Source organism: Solanum pennellii, chromosome 3 (genome assembly GCF_001406875.1).
Source record: "Solanum pennellii chromosome 3, SPENNV200".
Taxonomy (NCBI): domain Eukaryota; kingdom Viridiplantae; phylum Streptophyta; class Magnoliopsida; order Solanales; family Solanaceae; genus Solanum; species Solanum pennellii.
Genome location: NC_028639.1, coordinates 2,437,389 through 2,464,245, shown reverse-complemented (window position 1 = coordinate 2,464,245; position 26,857 = coordinate 2,437,389). Strand labels below are relative to the sequence as shown.

Genomic DNA, 26,857 nt, shown 5'->3' with positions numbered 1-26,857 from the left:
TTGCTTGGTTTTCTAATTATTTATATTTTAAACAATTTAAAAAATTTACATACATATTAAAACTAAAACTTGCAATTTTATGTGTCCATGTAGATGGTTTATTCAATTTTACCGTTGTTGACCACTTTCTCGATTTTGAAAGTAGATGGTTTATCTTTTTTTAATTGAAAAATGACCTTTTATGAGTGATCAATTTTTTAAGATGACAACTATTTATCCTCAAATAATTCAAGTGGAAAAAATAACAAACAAGACAACTAAATTGTTCTTCCCATAGCTAGTTAGAAGGTTATGAAAATAATATTGTCCAACAATTATCTACCTTGATCCAATTACATAATAATTCAAGGGTATAATTGGAAAGAAGACACAAGATGAGGTGGGAAAAAATGAACCAAACACTTGATAAAAATAAACCCTGCATTACTAATCCCTGCACTATTTATCCCTGCATTACTGATCCCTGCATTACTAATCCATGCGTTATGAATCTTTGTACCAAACGGCCCCTAAGTGTCTAGTGGTGATAACTTAGTGGGCGGTGTGGTATCTACTTAGGCTCACTAAGTAATAGCGTTATTACTCTTCTTACTTTAGTTGTAACTGTGTTTCACTTTTACTTAAAAAGATTAGTAAAAACAGTTGAAAATCTTGTGAGACAAGTCGTGGTTTTACCCCTTTGAGCAAAGAGGTTTCCACGTAAACTGCTTGTGTTGTGTTTCCTTTATTGTTTACTCTTCATTACTGTTCTTACTGAGTCAAAGGACGTGATCCGTTGACTGATAATAGACGCACGTATTCTATCAAAATTTAAACGTTGTTTAGTCTTTATTAATCCAAATGTTTAAACATTACGGGGTTTAAATTGAAAAAGTAGGTTCTTAAATGTATATATATCTACAGTTGGTATGTTATAGTTGATTAAAGTGTAGATTATTTTCGTTGTAGTTTTCAGTTATTTAATAGATTTAAGATAGCGGATATGAATGCTATGTTAACTTAAGCCCAACATACTGTTGAAATTTCAGATCGTTCTTGCTTCAGGCATCTAATTACCCTGCTTTTGTGAATTAGATGAATACTGATTTAGTGATAATTCGCATAAAGGCACTTTTCCAGTTAATATTTACTCCCTCTGTCTCAAAATAAGTGTTGTTTTAGCTCATATGAGAATGAAAATTCAGTAATGGTTATTATTGGCTAATGTGTTTCATTGCTCAATTACATCATTGTTTCTTTGTGACGACATCTAAATATTTATCCATGTGCTATTGTTGGACAATCACTTTCATGTTTATTAGTTGCATTATGGAAAATGTTAATGGAACATCAAAACTCAAAAGTTAATTGATTGAAATTTCAGAATCTCCGTGCTACAACTAAAGTGATTCTGCAAATAGTATCTTGAACAATTCCATCCTTAGACCTGACACATCAAGGATGATCAGTTATCGGCTCACGTTGCACAAGTTTTTGATGCTATATTGTGTTCATCAATCAATCCATCTGATAGGTACATGTATAGCACAAGTGTTGTTTCGAGCGTAGGCTTGGTTAATTATTGTTTCACATGCTCAACTTGCTCTCACACAGTCCCTTGAAACCAAAAATTGGTGGTAATTTCCCTTTATGTTGTGATTGTTGACTCCATTTGTAAGGTATAAGCATGGTTGATGATGCCTCACTCAGTGTTGGCGAGTTCGATTGGATTGCCTTGGCACTATCAAGGAACTTATTACTGTGTGTGGTGTTACACATACTTTGTACTTCTACAAAACATCTTTCTTGTTTGAATCACTTATTTGATTATGCTGTTTTATACAAGTTGAGTAATACTCAATCTTTATGAATATTTGGTTTTGTAACTTTCTTATCAACATTTCATGCTTCTTTAACATTATTGATCAAAATATTTCTCCAAGTTCTGTTTATGGGAATCCTATGTATGATGTAGTCATTCAACAGTTGATTCACTACATCAACAGAAACATGACATGATAGGTAACTGGCTAGTTTTTGTTGTCTGATGTTTTGGATTTCAGATTTTACTTTAAAAATTTACAGATTTCGGATTGAATTGCATATCCAAGAATCCAAAAAAAAAAAAAGACAGATCCCTGAACTTGTTGGGGTTTTTCTCTCAAGTACCTCAACTATGTCATTTTCCTATTGAATCATTAAATTACCCCTAATTTGTTTCTTTTTTAAATTGTTGGCTGATTTTGATCGACTTTTTTATTGTAAATGTCTTCAATTGTGTCCGTATTGTGTTGATTTTGATTGAAGGAATGAAGACAAACTGTGTGTTAGTCTCAATTGTTTTTCTAATATGTTCAATGACTTAAAAGTAAAATACAATTATTCTCAAACATTTTCACTATCAATTGGACTAATGAGTTTTGGAACAACATATGTATGCTCTATCAATGCTCCTCACAAAATCTGGTTCCACTTCAGCCAACAGTGTTTTAAAGAAACAAATTATGGGTGGTTCAATGATTCAATAGCATAGTTGAGATACCTAAGGAAAAAAACCTAACAAGTTTAAAAATCTGTTTATGTATTTGGCCTATACGTTTTTCTTCTTTCACATGTCACCCATGAGTAAGTAGGCCAGGATGACCTCAATCCCTGTTAGAAAGTTGTACATTCTATGGTTCCATATCATTAATAAGTGAATTGAGGTTGTTAATTGTTATGGACTGTCTTAAAGGCTCAAAAATCAAAATTGAAATTCAAAATATCTAAACAGATTAATCCAAAACCGAACATAAAAATATCCAACCCAATATGAGCTTACTTGAATTGTAATTTCTTCGACCTGGAAACCGAAATTTTCATTTCCAATCTGAAAGACACACCCCTAGCTAGATTCAAGACTTGGCCACATACATTGTATTCATTTTTATAGAGAGGACTGTTTTTAGACTTTTCAATTGTCCTCTGCTCATTGGAAATCAAATAACTCTTTAAGAGTACAAAAGTAATTGATTTTGATGAGAGTCTTAATTCAATTGTACTTAAATCTTTAATTCTTTTTATTTGTGGTGATAAAGTGTTTTGCAATGGTCCACATTAGAAGACAACTTAATTGTTTGAGAATATTTGTATACTTTTCTATTTGCTTTTAACTCTATAGGAGACATATGAGGGGACCATTTGGTTTTAGGTCACTTTCAAATTACTTGTTTTGCTCCCTCAAGGCTTCCTTAATGTCTATCTCTTTCTCCAACACTAATGGGGACCTCTGGTCTGGTATTTTTGATTCTCTCTTCTCTTTGTAAATTACAAACTTTTTGAAAAATTGCTACCACTCAGGTTATTGGTGGATGTAAAAGTCTAACATTTCTTTACCAAGAGAAGTAGTATGATATTTCTTTCTTTGGATACATCCACACAAAGAATGATACAAAAATTCATACTTATAGTAAGTAATATCAAGATATATATATATATATATATGCTTTCATATTTCTATTGAAATGATTGTTGTATTTGCTGTCATGAAAAGGATAAGGGAATATTAGTAGTAAGTAACAAATCAATAATAACCAAAGATCTTTATTTCTTAAAAAAAAATCATATTCTTTTTTGTATATTATTTTATAACTTAAAACATAACATGTTACTTCCCTAGACCCTAGCTATGAGCCTATGACTTCGAAAACAAATAAAAATCTCCAGGGGACAGAACGTTAGTGTTTACCACAACAAGCACTAATGATTTTTGACAACAAAATTGGTAACAGGAAATATTCAGTAACTTTTAAGTTATATATGAGCAGAGGTTGATCCAATACCTTTTGTCTAGACCATTTATATATATTAAATATTTGACTATGAATTCAGTTTCTATCGTGTATTAATTTGAGATTGTTATAGAAATTCATAAATTTTAAATGTTTGATCCTTCCCTAAAGTTCACAATTTGATGATGAAAAGCTGTTTGTACTTTGTTCTGTAGACAATGCAATGCATTGTTTTGATTGGTAGTATAATGAGAATATTATTTTAGCAGATTAATATATGAAAATTCCAATGTGACATAAAGTATAAACTAGTACTACTAGTACAAAGTAATAATAGAAAATATTTTTTTTTTTGCATTGCTTTATGAGTAGAATTAATTCTTCAAGAATAAAACTTTTAGTCAATCAACTTGTATGTGAAGCTTACTAGTTGAATTACTTACTATTAAATTGTATGCAAAAATTATTAAAATGTTATATAATAGTACTAAAATTAAGGTAATGTAGCAAACATCCGTGAGTGTATATATATGGGGTTTGTCTTTCAAATTTTCGTTCACTCTTTCTTCATTTCGTTTTCAGTTATTAATTGAATTTGTCTGTAGTACACCACCCCATATGTTATTGTTAGAAAAAAGAATAGTACATTATTCAATCAATACTCGTTTATTTTATTTTATTATATATGTACATATACAGTATTTATTCCTTTATATGAATGAAAGCTAGAGTTCATTCATTATTTGAATTGATAAAATCTTTCCTTTTTTTTATAATTTGATATGGAAACTTCGCAGTCTCTCTCGATTGAGAGTTTTTCGTATAGTTGGTTAGTAGATTTGGGGGATTCTTTTAGAGCTTCAATGGATGATTATGAAACTGCTTTTATTGAGATGGATCCTGCACTACCTCCGTCAAAGAGGTTTTTTAATGTGAATCCACAGGATTTGAATTTTAACTTTCCTACATCAGATTCCGCTTTAACTCTTGTTCATGCTGATGAACTCATTTCTAACGGCTTGTTGATGCCTTTGTTCATCAAGAAGCCGATGAAGATGGAGTCGGATTACGGTGTAATTGAATCCGACTCCATCGCGAATTCTCCGGCATCTTCTGCTGCTGCGCAGCAGCAGGATGAGTCGCGTTGTTCGTCCAGGGTGAATCGTTGTGTGTCGTTGAGGAGATGCCGGAGTTTGTCGAGGAGGATTTTGGTGAAGTATTTTGATTTTCTTAGGCCATTTTGCCAGAAAATAAGAAGGTGTAGTAGAATTGGTAGATGCAGATCAAGTAGTGGAAAGGAAGTGATGAAGAAATGGGATTATTGTTCAGCAGCAACATCTCCAAGGATAAGTGTAGCTTATTCTGTTGATAATTGGCGTAGATCTTGTGATTCTGAAAGCTCTATTTATGAAGCTGTTCTACATTGCAAAAGAAACCATTAATACTATGGTACTCTACTTCTTTTCACTTTCTCTCTCTTCTACTTTTTTTTTTCTAACGGATCTAGAGTCAAAAAATTCGAAATAAGTTAAATGTTTCACATACATAAATGTATATACATAGTTCGAGTTAAATGTAATAATTGCGGTTAATAAAACTCATAGAACTAATTGTTGAGTTTACCCCACATGGATTACTAGATTGATATGTTCGTTTCTTCTATAATCGAAGATAATTTACGCTGAAGATCCATTTGTTATCATGGTTAGAGTTAAAGACTCATTTTGAGTTCAATATTGAACCTTCATATTGTGTTGTTCATGCTACAGTTGTCAAGTCTGAATATGTGATATATATTGAGGTTGTTCCACATTAGAATTTCATTTTTATTTTTATTTGAATAAGTTAACTTTTGAATTTGAATTAGGGTCGAGGTTCATATTTCTTTTATCGGTTTCTCTAGCAGAATTCGATTGTCACTCAGATTATAATATTTTTTTTGGGGGGTTAAATTTCAGGTAAATAGAGAAAATGAGAAGGAGGTCTAAAGAAGTTCACACATGTGACTGAATACATAAATTGTCACTTGCTATTTCTCTTATCTTCAAGAATGAGATTGTGAATTTTTTGTCTTCTTGAAGGAAGTGGAAAAAGCTTGTGAGGAAGGGACTGTGTCAGCCATGAGAAAAATATTCTTTGGAATTTTTGAAGATATGATATTATCTTCATCATTACTCATATTATTTTAATTTTTTTTGTCTTTTTTTTCCTGCACAATTTCAACTAGGAAATTGTCTTGCTTCTGTGATTTGTATAAAGTTTTTATGGGAATAATAATAATAATATTTCAGAATTAATATATATATATTGTATGTCATCACTTACGTACTTCCCCTATTGCATTTACCCTTTTGATCTAGCTAAGCATATATTATAATGATAATAATTATATTCCTATGAAGAAAGTACTAGTAATTAAACATTAATTAAACTCAAAGAGTTTTAGTACTACTACAAGTACTAGTTCTATATTATATTCGAAAGAGAATACATATCCTTTTCTGCATGCCTTGTATCTGCCATTAATGGCACCTTAAATGGGCGACAAACATAAATTTGTTAAGTGTATGGCCATTTTGTGAAATGACGGTGATATTTAATCTGTTTGATCTGATATCATATTATGCATATTAAAATATGAAATAATTTTATCTAAAAATTTAAATTATTAAAAAATATTATTATTATGATTATGATTATGATTATTATGTTCTCAAACCTATGTATAGCCGCTTAAATGGTCACAAAGTATAATTTGCCCCACTCGCAAGTGATTTATTTAAGAAAAAAATTGAATTGGTCAAATTTAATTGCTTGTCTATTTTAAACTCTTTACTTTGAAAGCTTATAATTTAGACAATATTAATCTATCCATTCATTTTATTTATTCATATTACGTTCTTATTTTTACTTATCACGTATTGTTTATTAAGAAAAAACATATTATATTCTTAATGTTAATTACATATTTACCATATTCGTTTTCCAACATAAACAAAACATCGATTAATATATAGTTGTGGTGAAATAATTATATCAATAAGGGGATATTTCATAAAATTAAGACCCAAAAATTCAAAATAGACAAATAAAAATTAACAAAGAAACTTTTTAATCATAATATTAATAAAATAATAAGTCTCGAATAATTTGTACCTTTTATTAGCAACATTTCACTACCATTTGTCTTAGCAAAGAATTTACAGCAACTTGAATGTAAACACTATCCGTGAAATACAAATAGGGAATTAGATTGAAAAGAAGAAGAACAAAGTGAGAATATAATTGGAGCCTAGAGACATGTTAATTTATATTTCAGTATTATTATTTAAGTTTTTATTTTCGATCTTTCGAATTTTTAAAAGTATAATATATCTAGCGAATAGACAGTCATCTAGGACAAGTTTTTTTATTAATACAATAAAGAAAAATCTCAACAAGAGAACATGAAAGGTAGACTAAGGCATTAGTCATTCTAATGGGATAACGAATTTCTACTAATTAACATGAAAAAAATATATAAATTGAAAAAAATTAAATATTCTATAATCCACATAAATAATGAGGTTAAAAGCCTCCACGTCACTCAGCTAAGTGAATATGAAATTTTAGAGAGAAAAAAATAAGAAAGGATTTTAATTTTTTATAATTTTAAATTTAGAAAAACAAAAGCATAATGTATTATTTAATTTTGTAAAATTAAGTATCATATTGAATGTTAAAATTAAAGAGTCGTCAATTTTAATTTTTTTTTTAAAAAAAGAAACATATTAAAAAAGAAAGTAAAATGTTGGAATATATATTAAAACTACAATAAATTTCGGTTGAAATATAAATGATAAAAATGAATAAATAGATATTCAAGTTGAAGCAAGAATATCTCATTCTTTTTAAAGTACTCTAATCATGTTTTATTTGAATTAATTACAGGACAATATAATACAAAGTATAAATAAAAANAGCAGAACTATTTAAATTAAATAAAAATAACACTACACACATATTTAAGATGATAAATATCAAGTTATAAACATATTTTTTAATAATAAACTACTTATAGAATATTATTATCAAGTTATAGCATATCAAGAAAAAATATATTATTCTCATTAATTTTTTTAATATAATAATAAACTTATTTAAATAATTACATTTATTATTTAGTTATCTTTTTTAAACCAATGTAATTAATTAAATTAATTATTTTAAGTTACCTTTTTTAAACAAAACTCTTAACTAGTGCAAATTCAAATAAATATTATATAGTTACCTTTTAAAAAAAAATTACAAAATAATAGGGATTTTATCATTCCATAATTAATAACTACCCATCAATATCTAAAATAATTACAGTTTTATTTTAAAACTGTCACACGTTATCTAAATAAAAAAATTTATATTCCCCAAAATTTTGTTCTTCCCCAAATCCTCACAAAATCATCTCTTTTGCACGCCTAACAATTAATTTTTTACCAAATCATCTCTTTTGCACGCTCAAAAAACTTTCAATCTTAACAGTCGTCTTCTCCAATTCTACTATTTTGCACTCAAATCTTCCTTTTCTGCACTCAAATCTTCATCTCTTGCACTTAAAAAACTGTACAATGTCGAAGAGAGGCAATGAAACCCCGCGAAAATCCAAAAGGTTGAATGATGAACAAAGCTCAGACGAATTTCATGCTCCATCTTTCAAAATTTTATCACAAACACAAACTCAGTCTTCATATGCAAAAGACAAAGCTAGATCAGGGAAATCAAAAATGAAAAAAAAAACAAACAAACATCCAAAGGAATCCGAGAAGAAGAGAAAAGGGAAAGAAAAGCAAAAAGTAGATGAATCGGAGAAAAGGGCGAAAGAAAGAGGAAAGAAAAGGAAAGGAAAACAAATTGAGTACTCATCAGATTCTGAATCTGATTTTGTAGAAGAATTGATAAAATCAAAATCAAAAAAACCAAGAACCTCTGAAATCGATACTTCACATTTACAAGAAGAAGAAGAAACAGTTAAACCCAAAAAAATTTTAAAGGTTAGTAAATTTTTTTTAAAAAAAAAATTAAATTAAAATTATCTATTTAATTTTATTCTAATTTCGAGTTAATTGTGAATAGTATAGTACACTTTTATGTTCTGTTATTTCTGTATGAATTGTGTATGATTCACTGTATGAAATTACACATTTTTTATATTACAATATCAATATATGAAACATGTATGAATTGTGTATGATTCACTGTATTAATTTGGTATGATTTGTATATTAAATTTCTATGATTTATGTTTGAAGTGTGTATGAATTGTGTATTAAGTTTTGTATCAAGTTTATAATATTGTTGAATATTAATATCCATAATAAAATTACATACTTTTTGTTTTAATTTGTATATTTAGTGTTGAATATATTGTATATGAAAGAATGTTGTAAGTTTGTATGAAATGCTACATCTAGTTTATTACATTATAAATGTATAAACAATGTATGAACTGTGTATGATTATATTGTAAAGTGTGTTTAATTTTGATTTTATTTGTCAACAGTATAGTACATGAAATTTGTATGATTTATATATCAGTTGAGTTTTTAGTATTGTATATTATAATTATATATGAATATTGTATGATTTAATATTGTATGATTTGTGAATTATAATTGGATTACAACAAAGTATGATTTTTGATAAATAATGATGTATTAATGTTGTATGATTTTGTGTATAAAATAATTACTATATTTCACTATAGGAATGTATGCATTAATGTATTAACTTTGTATGCTATGTGTATGAAATGCTATATTGTCTATTACAATATCAGTGTATGAATAATGTATTAGTGTTGTATGTCGTATATTTTTTACTATTATTAAAAGTATTAAAGCTGTATATTTTATGTTCTGATTTTGATGTATGAATTAATGTAGTGGTACTGTTTGAGTAGTAGTTTATAGTTTAAAAATCATAAATTATTTTTTAAAAAAAAATTAAATATGTATTAATATTGTATGCATTGTGTATGGACTGATGTACAATTTTTGTATGCTTTGTGTATGAATTGAATTGAATGTCCATTTAACATACCAGTATATATATGATTTTATATGACATTATATAGTATGATAAATGTATTAATTTAATTTACCAATTTTATAGGAGAAGAAGATACAAATACATTTGTCTTCATGTATTAACATGAATGTGTTTGCGGATCTGTTGACCTTCCTAGGTCAAGACAAGTTTCAACAATTCTTACAAGAAACACCGTTTGAATTTTTTTATGATTTGCATGACATAAAAATCCAATGTCAGATGTTATGACATATATTTATTCTTGAAACTAAAAATGACAGGGATGACATGTTTGTTATGAATGTAAATGGTACAAAGCTACATCTTGGGTTAAAAGAATTTGTTGCTGTAACCGGTCTAAAATGTGGATCAATTTCTGATTTTGTATTTGTACCTATCAAAATAATTTATACAAACTTCATACACATTTAATATATCATTCACTGACATATATACTATTTCAATTAAACAAAAAGAATATAGTTTCTATACAAAATTAATACAAAATATATATTAAAATTTCAAAAGAAACATATATTGTAAGTTTAACAAAATATAGATTTTCATACACAATTAATACAAGTTTCTTATAAATTTCATACACAATTAATACAATTTTCATACTTCACCAGTACACAGAATTATATCTTCTTACTTTTTGAATATTATCTGAGCAGGTTTTACCATTAAATACAAATTTTATATAATTTTCAGACATTATTCATACATTTGTAATACTTCACCTGTACAAAGAATTATATCTAATTATTATTTGTCTAGTTAATAAATGTACGTTTTACTATTTTCTTCACAAATCAACTAACACGCGAATCTTCAATTTAATTACAACTCAAACACATTTATATTTACTTATCGTTTTTCAAAATGCCATACGTAACTTGATTGTTTATCCAAAAAAAGAACATACAAACTATATTTTAGATCTAACAATAATAAAAAAAAAATCGAACACTTTTATACATGTACAAAACAATAAATATAATTAAAACCAACAATTCATAATTAAAACAACAAATCGTAACAAAAATCAATATGATGAATTCCACTTTCCACCATGTTTTATTAATATCGACACATTGTTCTCCATCAAATCAAATCAAATTGTTTTCAACGCCAAAATTTATTCAACTACTAATAAAAAATGAAAATAAAATCTGCAAATCTCAAAAAGATTGTGAAATTTTGGAAAACAAAATGACATGTACGTTCATGCCAATTTGGTAGAGCTTTTCAAGGAATTAAATCAAAAATTAATATCATTTAAACTAATTTGAGAGAATTAAGGCAACTAACTAATTTAAAAAAATTTAAAATCCCTTAAAACGTGCTAATTTTTGTATGCATTGTGTATGAACTGATGTACAGTTTTTGTATGCTTTGTGTATGAATTGAATTGAATGTCCATTTAACATACCAGTATATATATGATTTTATATGACATTATATAGTATGATAAATGTATTAATTTAATTTACCAATTTTATAGGAGAAGAAGATACAAATACATTTGTCTTCATGTATTAACATGAATGTGTTTGCGGATCTGTTGACCTTCCTAGGTCAAGACAAGTTTCAACAATTCTTACAAGAAACACCGTTTGAATTTTTTTATGATTTGCATGACATAAAAATTCAATGTCAGATGTTATGACATATATTTATTCTTGAAACTAAAAATGACAGGGATGACATGTTTGTTATCAATGTAAATGGTACAAAGTTACATCTTGGGTTAAAAGAATTTGTTGCTGTAACCGTTCTAAAATGTGGACCAATTTCTGATTTTGTATCTGTACCTATCAAAATAATTCATACAAACTTCATACACATTTAATATATCATTCACTGACATATACACTATTTCAATTAAACAAAAAGAATATTGTTTCTATACAAAATAAATACAAAATATATATTATAATTTCAACAGAAACATATATTGTAAGTTTAACAAAATATAGATTTTCATACACAATTAATACAAGTTTCTTATAAATTTCGTACACAATTAATACAATTTTCATACTTCACCAGTACACAGAATTATATCTTCTTACTTTTTGAATATTATCTGAGCAGGTTTTACCATTAAATACAAATTTTATATAATTTTCAGACATTATTCATACATTTGTAATACTTCACCTGTACAAAGAATTATATCTAATTATTATTTGTCTAGTTAATAAATGTACGTTTTACTATTTTCTTCACAAATCAACTAACACGCGAATCTTCAATTTAATTACAACTCAAACACATTTATATTTACTTATCGTTTTTCAAAATGCCATACGTAACTTGATTGTTTATCCAAAAAAAGAACATACAAACTATATTTTAGATCTAACAATAATAAAAAAAAAATCGAACACTTTTATACATGTACAAAACAATAAATATAATTAAAACCAACAATTCATAATTAAAACAACAAATCGTAACAAAAATCAATATGATGAATTCCACTTTCCACCATGTTTTATTAATATCGACACATTGTTCTCCATCAAATCAAATCAAATTGTTTTCAACGCCAAAATTTATTCAACTACTAATAAAAAATGAAAATAAAATCTGCAAATCTCAAAAAGATTGTGAAATTTTGGAAAACAAAATGACATGTACGTTCATGCCAATTTGGTAGAGCTTTTCAAGGAATTAAATCAAAAATTAATATCATTTAAACTAATTTGAGAGAATTAAGGCAACTAACTAATTTAAAAAAATTTAAAATCCCTTAAAACGTGCTAATTTATTAACAGTAATTAATAATTATATTTAATTTATTTAATAAAAGATCCTATTTTTCATTATTAATTTGTCCATTTTTTAATTTATTTTTTATTTTAACAACTCTTTTTAATAATTTAAAATTAACATTATATTTTTTTTAAAAATGCTATAACTTGAGATATTAAATGTTATACAATGAAATTCAAACTCTAGTGCTATAACTTGAGAATATTACTATAAAAAATGTTATATACCTAATTTACACAATAAAAAATGCTAAGAAGTTTACTGTATATCCTATTGGCATATGTAATATCTTCTAATAATATTAGTAAACAAAGCCCGGACAACAACTTGAATAAAAGTTATATTATTGCTAAATAGAAAATAAAGGTAGCAATGAAATTGAGGATAGAAATGAAATAAATTTTTTCAAATTTAAGTAAAACTAAACAAAAAAGAGGTAACATTAGGAAAATGACGGGTCGGTTGGTTATTTTTAGAAAACTATAGCATTTCAATTATTCGGTTATTTTATAATGTATAATCAAAATTAAAATTTTAAAACCATCTCAATCCTAGTTTATGTGACAGATGCAGCACAAACATTTTTTTTTGGTCATGTGGATATTTTAATATATCAATTATTTTAATTTATAGTACTTTTTATTTGAGTTCTTAATAACATATGTTACTTTTTGTGTTCGAGAGTTCAATCATTTTTTTTATGTATCTCCTAAATATTTTAAATTTTGTGATTTGTAGTAATTTTTAGGTCATTTTCAAAAAATATATGTTACTTTTTTAGTCTCATTTTATAAGGAACAATATAATTTGAAGAGACAACTAAATTTTTGTTAACAAATAAAGATTCACATTCACAAGATTGATATCTGAAGAATTTAGGGTCGGATGTACTAATTGACATCGGCAATTGTACCAATTAGTACTCTGTCACTTTAATTCGATATTTTGAACAAAAAATTTAGATATTCAAAACCTACACGAAAATACTATAGATTGCAATTTTTTCATATCAATATAATAAAAAAAAATACATTATAAAATGTTAATTAAAATTGAATTAAAAAAGAAAATCGCGATAATTAAAAGTGAACGGAGAAAATATACGATAAAACATAAATTTGGCGTCAACTGAAGCGAACCCATTGCTGCTGCTATAGCTTCTTATTATATATAGAAAAATAGGAAATCAAAACTCATAGAAATCATATAGGACCTAAAATAAATGAAATAATTAACATGACATTTTTCTCTTAAAAAATTCATTTTTCATTTCAGAGCAGGTAAGAAACACAGCATGAATATTGAATAGTAAATGATTTTAAATTCTCGAATACAAGTTCTATAATTAATTCAAGCGTACGTAGATATAATTACCCTAATAATTAATCCACAAATTAATTACGTTGAGACCATACTTTTTCTGAAATCCCTGGTAAGGCTAAAGGCAACGTGAGACTAACTATAATCTTTTTAATTTCTATCTTATATGGTCTATTTAAACTCTTTCATTTTTTTCACAAAATATAAGCTAGCCAATATATTGTCTTTTATTCCATCTGTGAGTTATTGGCAATCATTACTAGAATTATTTTTATATTAAATAATCATTATTTTGGTGATCTAAACTACAAAGTTTTGATGGAGCTCTAAGAATAATAATAATTCAAACTTTTTCTTGGCCCCTTCTTATTGACGTGACCATTTTATGTTGCTCCGATTAATAGCCGATAACACTTAATTTAAATATTCTAAAAGAAAAAGTTTTCTCTTGTACAGTTTACATTTTTTTGGATGGTTGTTATCCGTTATTTTAATTATATTGTTAGTTTAAATATTAACTGTTATTCAAAATTTTATTGTATCTTATTCTTTAAATTCATCTTAGGTAACCTTGAAAAAACTTATTTTATAAAAGATCAATTTGGTGTGATCGTGTCGTTACTTTAATATTTTATTTTTCATTTTAAATTTATTTATTATTTAATAAGTGTATTTCATCTTTTATCCTACTTTTTTCATAGTATTTCTACACCGTACCCTACTTTGCTTATAGGTTTATTTAAATAATAAATGTGTGATATTATGTAACGATACAAAATGATACAACACATTATAAAATAAGCAAATAACACGTAACAACCTTCCAAACAAAGTGTTAATAAAATTACATTTTATGCTCCGGCATACACCCATAACCTAAAAAAAAAGAGTAGCTCTACTTCGGGAAATTTAGATTGAGGAATAATTGCACTTTTGTTCCTCGAGTTATTGATAAATTCTGATTTTGGTTCATTTAATATTTTTAAAGCACTTCTATATCTCAATTAACTAAAATATGTTATTTATTTTTGTAACAATAAAAATTAACATAACACATCAGTAAATGAATAATTTAGCATTTAATAATTTGTTAATTTACGAAGATTTATGATTCGAGAGATAAAAGATGTACATATCAAATTTCAATTAAATTAAAGCTGATATATGCCTAATTAAAAATATAAGGACGGATATTAGAATTTATGGATATCTAAGTAACTAAAAGTTCTAATTTTCCTAAAAAGTTTCACTTTCTTAGACTCGTTAATCCTTTCCTTTTAAATAAGCATTATCCATTTTTTTTATAATAACATCATTTATTTTGATAACTTTTATTCTCTCCGTCCATAATTAATTGTCATGGTTTTTATTTTTAGAGTTAAATTATAAAAACTTAACTAGCATTTTAAGATATATTTTTCATCATACTGATATGCAAAAAAATTGCAATTTATAGTACTTTTCATACGGTTTTTGAATATTTATATTTTTTGTTTAAAATATCGAATTAATATAATCTAATTTAACTTTGTCAAATTTGATTTTCGAAAAACGCAACTTGACAAATAAAAGTGAACAAAGGGAGTAACTGCTATAGCAAAATATTACTATAAAAACATATATTGTAGTCAAATATATATATATATATATATTGTAATAGGAGATGCTTAATTGTACATAATTGAACGTCCACTTACTTAACAAGGATACCTTAGTTTATAATGTTATATGGAATGTGATAAAAGTGACCCACCATGTGAAAGTCAATAGCATAAGGATCGTTATCCCCTTGGCTTTGTATGTTCAACTTTAGACATTGGTTATGGTTTATAGTTTGTTGCCCATTCCACCATGTTTTTGTGAAACCTCAATTCTTGACAACATAATTATAAATCAATGCCTATTCCACCACTATTCTTCCTTCATAATTGTCCAATTATATATTCCATAGATTTATTACAAAATAATATATTTCCCAAAAGCACAAACTTGAAATGCAATTTTGGATCAAAATTGGTATAAAGAAACTCTAGTTGGTTCTAGATTATTTAGGTTCAACTCAACATCTTTTTATCGTTTACAACCAAATAAACAAACTCAAATCCATCGAGTTATTTGTAAAGTTGAGTATAAGTGGATCAAAAAAGAATGCGGTATATTTAATTAAAGTCTCGCACATGTTTCAATACATGCCTCATCTCATAATTTCGTAAAATGAGAGATAATTTTAATTCAAAATCCATGTAAAAGGTTAAGAGGTAGAAAGAAAAGAAAAAAACAATCGAGTTAAAAGATAATTAGAATCAATAGGTGAAAATAGAGGAAATTTAAATCATTTTTAATATATGAGAGACATTGTTGATTCAAATAAACATTTTTACGTAGGCATGAACATTTTACGTGTTAGAAAGAAAAATCAAGTTCACCATTAGTTGTCGATCGTCGTTATTTTAGATTTTACGTTTCTTAAGAAATTAGAAAAATTTATCATTATATCCTTATTTAGTGTTATCTTGAACTCAAGTTTTCAATAAAATAGAGCCAGAAAATTTACTAATGTGTCCAAAAATAATGGTGTAATACAAAAAAAAATAAAAAATTGTGCTATTTGGGGTTCGAAGCCAAAACTTCTCCATTCAAATGGATATCCATTATCATTGTGTCAAAGACACAACTTTTGCGAAATGTGTCCAACTTTCAAATATATATCTTTTGAATGCAGAATTTGACATATATATACAACGTAATTTTCTAATGAAGGGTGTCCAACACCTAACGACATATAAATAGAAACGAAGGGAATATGAAAATATCTCATTAAATGCTTCAAGCCGACCTATTTTACTGTTTAACATGAAGATCCAAATACCATCATCATCAATCAATGTCTACGTCAAGCATCAAATAATTCCAAAACCATTTTCATGCTTCAAGCCCATGGCGGACGGAACTAATCCGTTTCTTTACCCAAAATAAATGAATCATGGGCCTCCACTCAGGGTTGGGCCCATAATTTGGCTCTCCCCGAACTCTCTTTATATGTTTGTTCACTTTTACTCACTCATGGGGTAATTGTATATAATAGCAAACTAATAACCTAAAATAAATTAATCATGGGCCTCCGCTCAGGGTTGGGTCCATAATTTGGCTCTCCCCGAACTCTCTTGATATGTTTGTTCACTTTTACTCACTCATGGGGTAATTGTATATAATAGGAAACTAATAATCTAAAATAAATGGAGTAGTTACTGTTTGATTTAATTGTGCCCATAGCAAATGTTTGTCAAAGTTTGTCAGTCGCCTCTCTCCCAAAACTCTCGCTTGCCACTCTCCTATTCTCGCTCGCCACTCTCCCTCTGCTCGCCTCTCTCGCTTTATACAACAGAAGTGTATAAATTGTGTTTCTGTTTTATATAAAGTGAGAGAAAATTGTATATACACATGCAAAAACATATATCTTCGTGCTATACACTTAATTATAAAATTTACAAATATTTTACTTCGATTCAATTGTATATAAATGCAAATTTTATACAAATATTGCAGCGAAAAAGGCCAGCGAATTATACAATTGCAGTGAAATACAATTTTCTCTCGCTTTATACAACAGAAGTGTATAAATTGTGTTTCTGTTTTTGTATAAAGCGAGAGAAAAACATATATCTTCTTCCTATACACTTATAGTTATACAATATACAAACGTTTCACTTCGATTCAATTGTATGCAATGCAAATTTTATACACATATTGCAGCGAAATAGGCCAGCGAATTATACAATTGCGAATTATACAATTGCAGTGAAATAGGCCAACGAATTATACAATTGTAGCGAAATAGGCCAGCGAATCATACAATTGTATATGTATAGTGAGGCCAGCGAATTATACAGTTGTATATGTATAGCAAATTATACAGTTATATCTTTGCTATAGAGCGCAATTATGCAAACTTTGCTATAGCATACAAATATAAATTTTTTGTTTGCTATATGTGAAAATTGTCCTTTACTTATCAACTTTATTAGTATATTTTCACTTTTACTATATAAAGAAAAAAAAATCAATCAATATGGATAAAGTGACAAAATACAGGACAAGTAAAAGTGAATAGGGAGAATTTTCCCGAGAGCAAATTAGGTACTAATAACATGTGAAATGGGGGAAAAAGGAAACATAGACAAAAGATAGTCTGTGTTTTCTTTCTTCTTAAACATGTCTTCTTCCTTAGTAATACCCCCTTTTGGGGGTTGTAGCTGCCTGTATTGAAGAGGTTCAATTGAATTTTTGTTTTTAATCACTCGTACAAACATTATAAAGTTAGTACATTTTTTTTTGTGTGTATGTATAATCAGTTATATTCCCCTAACATAACGAAAGTTATCGTATAGTGCCAAAAATAACTCAAATTTATTTTCGATTGCAATTTTGTATCCCATAGCATGTTTTAAATTTCGTTAGAGCCTAAAGAAGCGCAACCAAATAATGTCATCTTTAAATAATATAGTTTTTTCCTATGTCTAGTCAATTTTGTGATTGATACTTTAATCTACTGTCAGCAGCACCAAGTAAGTTGAGTCACCATTGTGCTGATTTATTTGTCACACGACACTACATGTACTATTAGCAACATGTTTATATGTCAACAGTGACATCTTCAACCTATTGGCTACAAATGAAAGTAGATCAATTTCCAAGTTTTGGAATTTATCATGTTGCTATTATACGACATTTTCAATAAACTACGTTTCGATTCTCATTTAATTGGAATCGTCTAATATATAGATTCTTAATATTAGAGCTTATTATAAGCTTTTGCAATATTTTGCTTCGACATAATTGTTATGCAGAATTCGAGATAATACGAGAAAATATAAACGCGAAAAACAAAGACAACAGATTTAAGTGGTTCACCAATAAATTGGCTACGTCCACGGGGAAGAGGGGGAGCAGTTTTATTATGGAGAGGCAAGAACAGAATTACAGAATAGGGTTTGCCATAGCGTCTATATATAGTGCTAAGCTACGCCCTAATAGGCTTGGGCCCAACATACAGAATTGACAGATAATTAAGGGCCCAATACAACAACATTGTATACCGTCGGGCCGGGGGCGTCTCCGCCCCCCCGGACCCCAGGCCAGGGGGCGCGTCGCCCCCCTGGACCCCCCGACTCGCTGACCGGTCAGCGAGACCCCCGTCCTTTCTGTTTGTAACGGGTCCGATTCAAGGCATTCAACAATAATAAAAGAGACAACACTTATGAGGAACCAAAATATTGTCGAGTGATTCATATCAATGACATAAAACAAAATTTTGAAATGAATTCATGTGACCAAACATTCACTATGGACATATTGGAAGGGTAGGTTATCAATGAGTTGTGCTGCTATTTTGCTTCTCAGAAGGCATGTTAACCCTGTTTCCCTTTTAAAAAGTTGGTAAAGAAGATACATGCATGTCATGGAACCCCTCCTTTGATCATCAATCTAAATTTGATCGCGTACATTTTTTTATAATTGACAACAACAACATCTACAAAATACCCGGTATAGTCCCCCACCAAATGGGGTCCGAGGAGAGTAGAGTGTATGCAGAAGTAACATAAGTATAAGAAATAGCAGATAGTAACAAATGGTAACTACAACAACATAATATGATAGTCACAGAACAAGACAACAAAATAATAACAAAAACCAAAGGACCAGAAACTACAAAAGCAATACTACAACTACCAGTAGAATATACCTCAGTAGAAAATTAAATAGTAATGTCAATAGTCGAGTGAGTTCAGTAGTTTCTCATATACAAAATTATTGGCTCTACAGATATAGTATCATGGAGCAGAAGACAATTGCAAGCATCTGAAAGCTTTGCCGCGATGACTGATGAGGATGGCCTTTTTCACTTCTTTTTCAGCTAGTAATCACTTCGATTTGTAAGATATTTAAATGATATAGATGATAAACATCTTCTCTTTGGCTTCAAATACTTGAGACTTGTTACTTTATTCTCGTAGGTGAAAATGCTTAAAAGTCTCAGTCCTTCTGTATAAAACACAACAAAAAAGACAGCAATCCTCAGAGGTGAAAAGAGATAACTAAGGACCCTTTTATTATAGATACTCATCTCAAACACTTTATACAAAAAGGAAAACTTTAAAGTTGGAACGACACTCGTTCTCCTCATGCATCCTTCTTTTTACAAGACCTTTCATGTGCCTTCTTCTATATCAAGTTCACAGGATCACCAAACTCTTGGTGTTTCTCACTTGATTAAAAGCTTAAGGCTTTACAAGCGAATGCAAGCTATTTTAATGCAGGATCCTCAAACAGAACGACTCAATCTTGACTAACTTCTTTTGGAGCAGAGGTGCTTATTAACTCTACGCTGCCAGATAGAGCTGCTTCGATATCTTTGGCTTCAGCAGAATCAGCGTACTTAAGGAATTGATCAATATCTGTGCTTCCAGCTCGTCTATGATGATACCATCGTCTATGTGTTTTAGGTTTTCTTTCACTAATTGCAATAGAAATGTCATTTGGAAAGAGGTCCCTTAGAACAAAGGCATGGATGATGGTTGTCACAAGCAGTCCTGTCACTGTGAATGTAGAAAGGGTGCAAAGTATAACAACCAGGCACTTTGTCACAACCGTGTTAACCATGATCGAGTATTTGATCGTGGCAATAGCAGCTCCGGTCATTGGAAAAGTGTAAGCCCACCAAGCCAATGAGAACCTGAAGCCTCGGAAGAAATTAATCCGAACAGCCTGTAAATGAATAAGAAAAAGCACAAAGGAAATGGATCAGCTTGCTGTCATGACATAACACAAGAATAGGCCCCAAAATTTTTGTAAAGGGAGTAATATTTACCAGTGAGAAGTAAAGGAACAAGGCAATGAAGTAGGCGATCCGTGCACCAAAATCGAAGGACCCTTGGATATTTGCCCATGCCATAGAAGCAACACTAGGGGCAGCAACAAATAGAAAGAACACAGGATGTAGCTCTTTTGGGAGTGTCTCGTTTGTTGGAAGTCTTTGGTAGAGCGTTACAAACAGAACAGTGTAATGAGCCAATCCAACAGCAAAGAAGAAAATCGGTCCTTCTTTAAGTCCCATGGATGCACCAAGCAAGGAACCAACAAAATTTCCCACAACTGAGAGATGATTCGATGGATTGGCTACCTTTGAGAGCCTTCGTTGACCACCAGACATCCATTGTCCGTAAATCTTGAGCTCCAAACATAAGAATGGTGTCATAAGGACATACCATAAAGCATGAGGAAGGTTTTGATAGACTGAAGGTGGAAGTCCAAGTGCTAAGAATAGAAGTGCTATCCATGGAGCAAAGAAGAAGTTAACACGTATCGGGTGGTAGTACTCCCTACGAACTGCTTCAAAGTAGAAAATGATTTTCAGCGCATAAGTGAAAGTAACAATCGCCATCAGGACAACAGAGATCCACCAGAGCACAAGGTTTACATCCATGCTTATGTGGAGGAATTTGGTGGAGGCAGAAGTAGCCAAGGCTTTCCACATTATAGCTTGGCTGCTAACGCCAAGAATGATACCAAACGATGAAATAGGATAACGGAGTAGAAATGGCCATGTCCTGTCCTCTGGAAGGATACTTTCCTCTGAAGCCTGTGTAGGAAACATCCAATTCACTATCTTCATTCACACTAATAATTACTAAAAAGACAATCTATTACCCAAAATCAATCGATAAAAGCAGGAAAAACATACCCTTAGCTTATCAAGTTCTGGTCCCTCCAAGGCATCAAAAAATCGATCCACAGGAATATTAACCGGAGTATTAGGTTCCGGTTCAGCACAGGGTTGAGCTACAGACTCTTGTTCTGTTTCCTGGTTCCTGTTTCCGCGCAAATTTGATAATTGTCTCTCAAGCCCACCAGACCATGTCTTGAAGCTGTCAAATCTTTTATCCTTCAACTTGCTAATCCTTGGATGCCTAGCAAGTTCACAGCTAGCATGAGCTCCAGCTGAAGATGCATTAGTAGTATTAGCTCTCGGCATAGGCTGAGAATAAAACTTAGTTTTACTATCTTTTGATGTAGCAGCAGCAGAATCAGGAGCTTCTATTGACTCAGCAAAACCAACTTTTTTCGGAGTGGGTGGCATGCTAATGGAAACTGCATGAATTTTTTCGCTCTCTCGCTCAGCAGCAGCAGCTTCAGATATCTATAGAAAGATCATAGATGGTATATATTTAGGCCAATGAAGTGTTACACAGTATGTTACATATCAAGGTTGAAATAAGGTCAATTATACCTCCTACCTTGTTACATGATCAACAACAAACAGAGGTAATTCTACTTTCTTTCGATAAATTCAAATATATGATCATCTATGTCAACGACAACATATTATTATACATCAAGCTAGCGAATAGTACTACATATCCTCTATCAGCAAAGATGCAGAGTCAATAAAATTGATATAACTGAATAATAACCACTAATTAAACAAGCTGATTGTAATTACTAGTAGTATTAATTAAGATTTTAAAGAGAAGAATTTTTTTTCACCATAATTGCAGAGTTTGAAGAGTTAGAATCTGGTGCAAGCGCAGACTGATTATTAATATGGTCATTCACTATGGCATCAAAATCATGATCCATTTCAGAACTGATGAATCTGATAAGTGATGGAAGTCCTTCTGGGGTAGCTTCGTTTGCAGGATGAATTTGTTGATCACTTGTTCCCATCTTTATTTAATACGCCTGTAACAACAATATTATTAATTATTCGCACGAAATTAGGAAGCTTCTTCAGTATTTCAACGAAAATCTATTTTTTTCAGTGAACTGGTTCGAAATGACTATGATAAAATCATATTTGATAACACAAATGTCTAATTAATTCACAATGAAAGGAAGTGTTTATTTCTAATAGTGTGATTTGAAACTTTTGAGTTTTTCTATATTTAGACTTGCGTACTCGCACAATCAGCTCACTTAAAAGGTAATTAATTAATTTACAAGTTCATTTCACTATTATGTATCTAAGTTCTAACTTAAATATTTTCTTTTTATACTCAACCATAAGAAAGAAAGAAACTTCAGCACGCATATTTTAGACAAATTTTTCAACAGCACAAATCAAAAGGAGTATCAGTTATATAATTTTTCGATAAAGTAAATCATGTACTCTCTTCGTTTCATATTATTGTCTAGTTATATTTTTAATTTATTTTTAAAAAAAAACACTTTTTTCCCTTTTTACCACTCTTCTAAATTAATTTTCTAATATAACATATTTAACATCAAAATCGAAAAGACAAATTGAAAAGTAACGTTTTCAAAACAAATATGCCATTAAAAGAAGAAATAAATTAAAAAGCTAAGATTGATTCAAGTTCTCTTTAACCAATAGTTTCTGGAGAGCAGGTGAACTCTCTAGAATTTGAACATTTGACATAATATTTTTTTTTTCAAAAAAAAAATAAAATAGACCAAAAAAATCACTACTTTACCTTTCTAAACAGTTGTGTTGCTTAAATGCAGACAATGCAATAGAGTCCAATAAGAGTATGAGATTTTAATGTCAATTGCAAAGCAATTTTGATGAGTCCAGCTACAATATTTATATAAATTGTGGCACTCAAAAAATCTGATTTTTTTTTCTTTTGAGAGAAGATGAAACAGGAAATATATATATATAGGAATATAAAATTTTGGAAGGACCAAAATTTGTTGAGAAAAAAACTACGACTCTGCTAGCCAAAGGAAGGAGTATAAATAGAAATAAATTAGTCATGCAATGTTCTTGGAAGCAGACATCAGTCACATCATGTATTATTACAATTTACAGCTGCCATTTTATTTTAAAAAAATAATAACAATCCGTTCAACAAAACATTAAAACCCCATATGCGACAAGAAAGTCGCAAAATTATTTTTTAACTTTTTTGCTTAGGTGTTTCTCTGTTTCAATTTATGCGAAGGTATCTTATTAAAGTTTAAGAGAAAACATAGACATTTTTTAGGTTTGTGTTATGAAACATATTATAGAATTTTAAATCGTTGTATAACATTTTATTAAAATTAATATAGGAGGTTTGATTAAATTATTGTTCAATACATAAAGATATTATTCGATTTAACACAGACTAAGAAAGAAAACTGTGTCGTATAAATTAAAAAGAATGTAATTTTCTTATAGCAGTCTCTGGTATAAGGTAATCTGATAAATACAGTAAAATTATGAGTATTAAAATAATTGTTTATTTTCAATTTGAGTTAGAGGATTATAACTGAAATGGTACTCTCGCAGGTGAAAGTCTAAATAGCCAGCTAATTTAATTATTATTATTCCCCGAAAAATATATTTATTTTATCGGTGTATGTATATTAAATTATTTAAATATAATGGTTAGGTGAATATAACAAGTACAAGTTGAATATTTGTCCTCCATTGACTGGAGAATGGGTTTGACTTCAAAATATTTGCCAACTAGTAATGAATAAGCAGAGCAACGTATATAATTAGTAAGGCATAGAGTTGGACAAAAATGTTTAGGAATTTTCAACATTAGTAGCAACAATTCTAACAAATTGGTACTACTATTAAATTAATGAACAATCATGCCACCTTTTGAAACATTTTACTACAAGATAGAAACAAAGAAACAACAACTATGATTTTAGAGGTGAACACAAAATGGATTTTAAGAATAAAAATTATGTATAACTAAACATATTAGATTTTAAATAAATTATTTATATATTTTTTTTGTGAGTTGTCAAAATAAATCAAAAGTCTTAGACTAAAATTATTGAATCTAACGAAAATCGTAATTCATAAACATTAAAGTCAATATACACAGATAAATCACGAACTATTAGTTCCAATTACGACTTGTCTACGTGAATCATGTCAACCTAACCCTAAAATACTAGATAAAAATTAGCTAGTCTAAAATTTGGCTAAAAAGATAACGATTAATGCGATAAACAAAATTGAAGAAAGAGACAGCTCAAAAAATTAATACTGTATTACGACAGAATTATTTATAATTTATTATAAAATAAGTAGTACTATTTTATTTTGGACAAGTAAACTAATGAAGCATGCAGGTCTGGTAATTACATCATTTTTTTTGTACTTGTTAGAACATGAGACATCGATGGTTCTTGACAAAAAATAAAAAAATTATATTCCATAGTTCTCCAATTAAACTAGTTTACTATTAACGTCACATAATCATCAAATATTTAACATAATAAATATAATATAGATCAACTTGACTTCAATAGGTGACAACAAAAACAACCTGTGACAAATTAATATTACAAGATATTTTCCCTTCCATGAAAAATATTATAGGTCTATATCAATGCTCAATTAATGTAACAAATTTGTCAACCTGCGTTGATTGAAGACTATAGAGTAAGAAAAAAAAATCAAATTTAAATTGTGGAAAAAATTTCATTACCTCAGAAAAAATTAGACTAGCCCACAGGTAGATTTTATTTTTAACATAAAAGGAATATCTTACCGTGAATTGAGGAGAAGCTTAGAAACTTATACACGGAAATTAAAGAATTAATGGACAACTCATGAGTTGATGGGTCAAACATGTTATGCACAAAGAGATTATATACACACATAGAGAGTCCCCACTGTACAGCAAAGAAGAGTACTATTCATTTATTATATAAAAAATATATATATTTGAAGTTGATCACCCACCAAGTAATGGTCCCGAGAAAAGAGGGTCGTGGTGAAGTGATAAACGTTCATTTATTTTTAATCATAAGTTTCACGTTCAATCTCCAAGATATGGAGTCTTTTTTATTAGAGGTAATTTTACCCCTAATAATGTAAAAATTTTCATTGTAAATTTGTGATTTTCCCGATGCAAAAGCAAATTTAATTGAACTTTTATTTAGATATCATATCATACACCGTATAGGAAAAAAATATAGTCCCTCGACTATGGCGATTAATTTCACCTTGTTATGATTTTTTTTGGAAAGAGATAATCAAAGCCGGAAAGTAGAAAATAAAAATTAAAATCTTTGCATATAAAATTTACTATCATAAAAAAAAAAAGACATATAAACATAGTAGATTCCTCCAACAATTCTTAAAAGAAAAAAAAATTGATGTACAAAATGTTACTCTGTTGCTAACAATATAGTTGATTCTAATAACGTGTCATTTTTTTTAAAAAAAAAAAATCAACGTAGAGTTAATTGTTGTTTTTTCATCTATACCTTTATTCTAATAATTTTGGAAAGAAATTAATGTGGTGAAAGAAATAATAGTACTATTAAATTGAGGACTTTGAATTAAAAACAAGTAACTTTTTACTGTTATTTTGTTTACTTTGATTATCTTTACTATTTAAAGTAATTTTCTTTCTTCAACATATTCATCATAGCTCTTAACTTTGTCTAAATATTGTTTTTAAAAAATTATTAAGTCTACCTTAAAACAATTTATCTATCCTAGAAATATAGAAATAAGGTTCACACCTTCCTCATATTCCCGTTATATTTAGGAATATATAAATAAGGTTTACACCTTCCTCATATCCCATTATGAAAATATGCTAGATATGTGTTGTTATTGAATAAATAAAGATATCTACTCAAATAATCATTTATTCCTTTTAGTTAATATTTTCTGGGTATGACAAAATGAAACATATATAATTTAAATGTTTTAAGTGCCTCATTGGTGTTCAATTCTTAATTCATACTTAACACAACTCAATTTGAAATATCCTTTTTTCAACTTTGCTTCAAATAGTATTGTTTTGTTATATCTTTGCTTGAATCAGCGAGCATTTATTAAAAGTACTCTCTATATTCATAAGTAAGTTTGTATATATACAACACTTTTTTCATATTCGACTTGTGAAATTATACTGAACATATTATTATTATTATTTATTTATATATATAAGTACAAGTAA

General features: G+C 28.8%; 2 protein-coding genes across 3 annotated transcripts; one reads left to right on the top strand and one right to left on the bottom strand.

Annotated features, from left to right (window-relative positions):
- The first annotated feature begins 4,320 nt into the window (after positions 1-4,320).
- LOC107012775 (probable membrane-associated kinase regulator 6) lies at positions 4,321-6,054 on the top strand. Of its 2 annotated transcripts, none has more exons than XM_015212699.2 (2): positions 4,321-5,198; positions 5,831-6,054. In XM_015212699.2, exon 1 carries the CDS (start codon positions 4,532-4,534, stop codon positions 5,189-5,191), a length of 660 nt encoding a protein of 219 aa, XP_015068185.1. In that variant the 5' UTR covers positions 4,321-4,531; the 3' UTR covers positions 5,192-5,198; positions 5,831-6,054. The 2 variants fall into 2 exon arrangements, with proteins under 2 accessions (XP_015068185.1, XP_015068184.1); XM_015212698.2 differs by having other exon boundaries at positions 4,324-5,198; positions 5,708-6,054.
- A 13,883-nt stretch (positions 6,055-19,937) lies between these two features.
- LOC107012093 (S-type anion channel SLAH2-like) lies at positions 19,938-23,638 on the bottom strand. Its single transcript, XM_015211823.2, has 5 exons — positions 23,408-23,638; positions 22,461-22,655; positions 21,658-22,113; positions 20,785-21,555; positions 19,938-20,681 (listed from the first exon to the last, which is right to left on the bottom strand). Exons 2-5 carry the CDS (start codon positions 22,638-22,640, stop codon positions 20,253-20,255), a joined length of 1,836 nt encoding a protein of 611 aa, XP_015067309.1. The 5' UTR covers positions 22,641-22,655; positions 23,408-23,638; the 3' UTR covers positions 19,938-20,252.
- Between the last annotated feature and the right edge of the window lie 3,219 nt (positions 23,639-26,857).

What these genes read in the sequence shown, in the direction of transcription:
- LOC107012775 (XM_015212699.2), top strand. Translation starts at nt 4,532, where the DNA reads ATGGAAACTTCGCAGTCTCTCTCGATTGAGAGTTTTTCGTATAGTTGG.
- LOC107012093 (XM_015211823.2), bottom strand. Translation starts at nt 22,640, where the DNA reads ATGGGAACAAGTGATCAACAAATTCATCCTGCAAACGAAGCTACCCCA. An exon ending in CTTCAAACTCTGCAATTATG is followed by an intron (nt 22,114 to 22,460) that starts GTGAAAAAAAAT and finishes ATCTTTCTATAG; the next exon opens with ATATCTGAAGCTGCTGCTGC. An exon ending in TGTTCCTTTACTTCTCACTG is followed by an intron (nt 20,682 to 20,784) that starts GTAAATATTACT and finishes ATTCATTTACAG; the next exon opens with GCTGTTCGGATTAATTTCTT.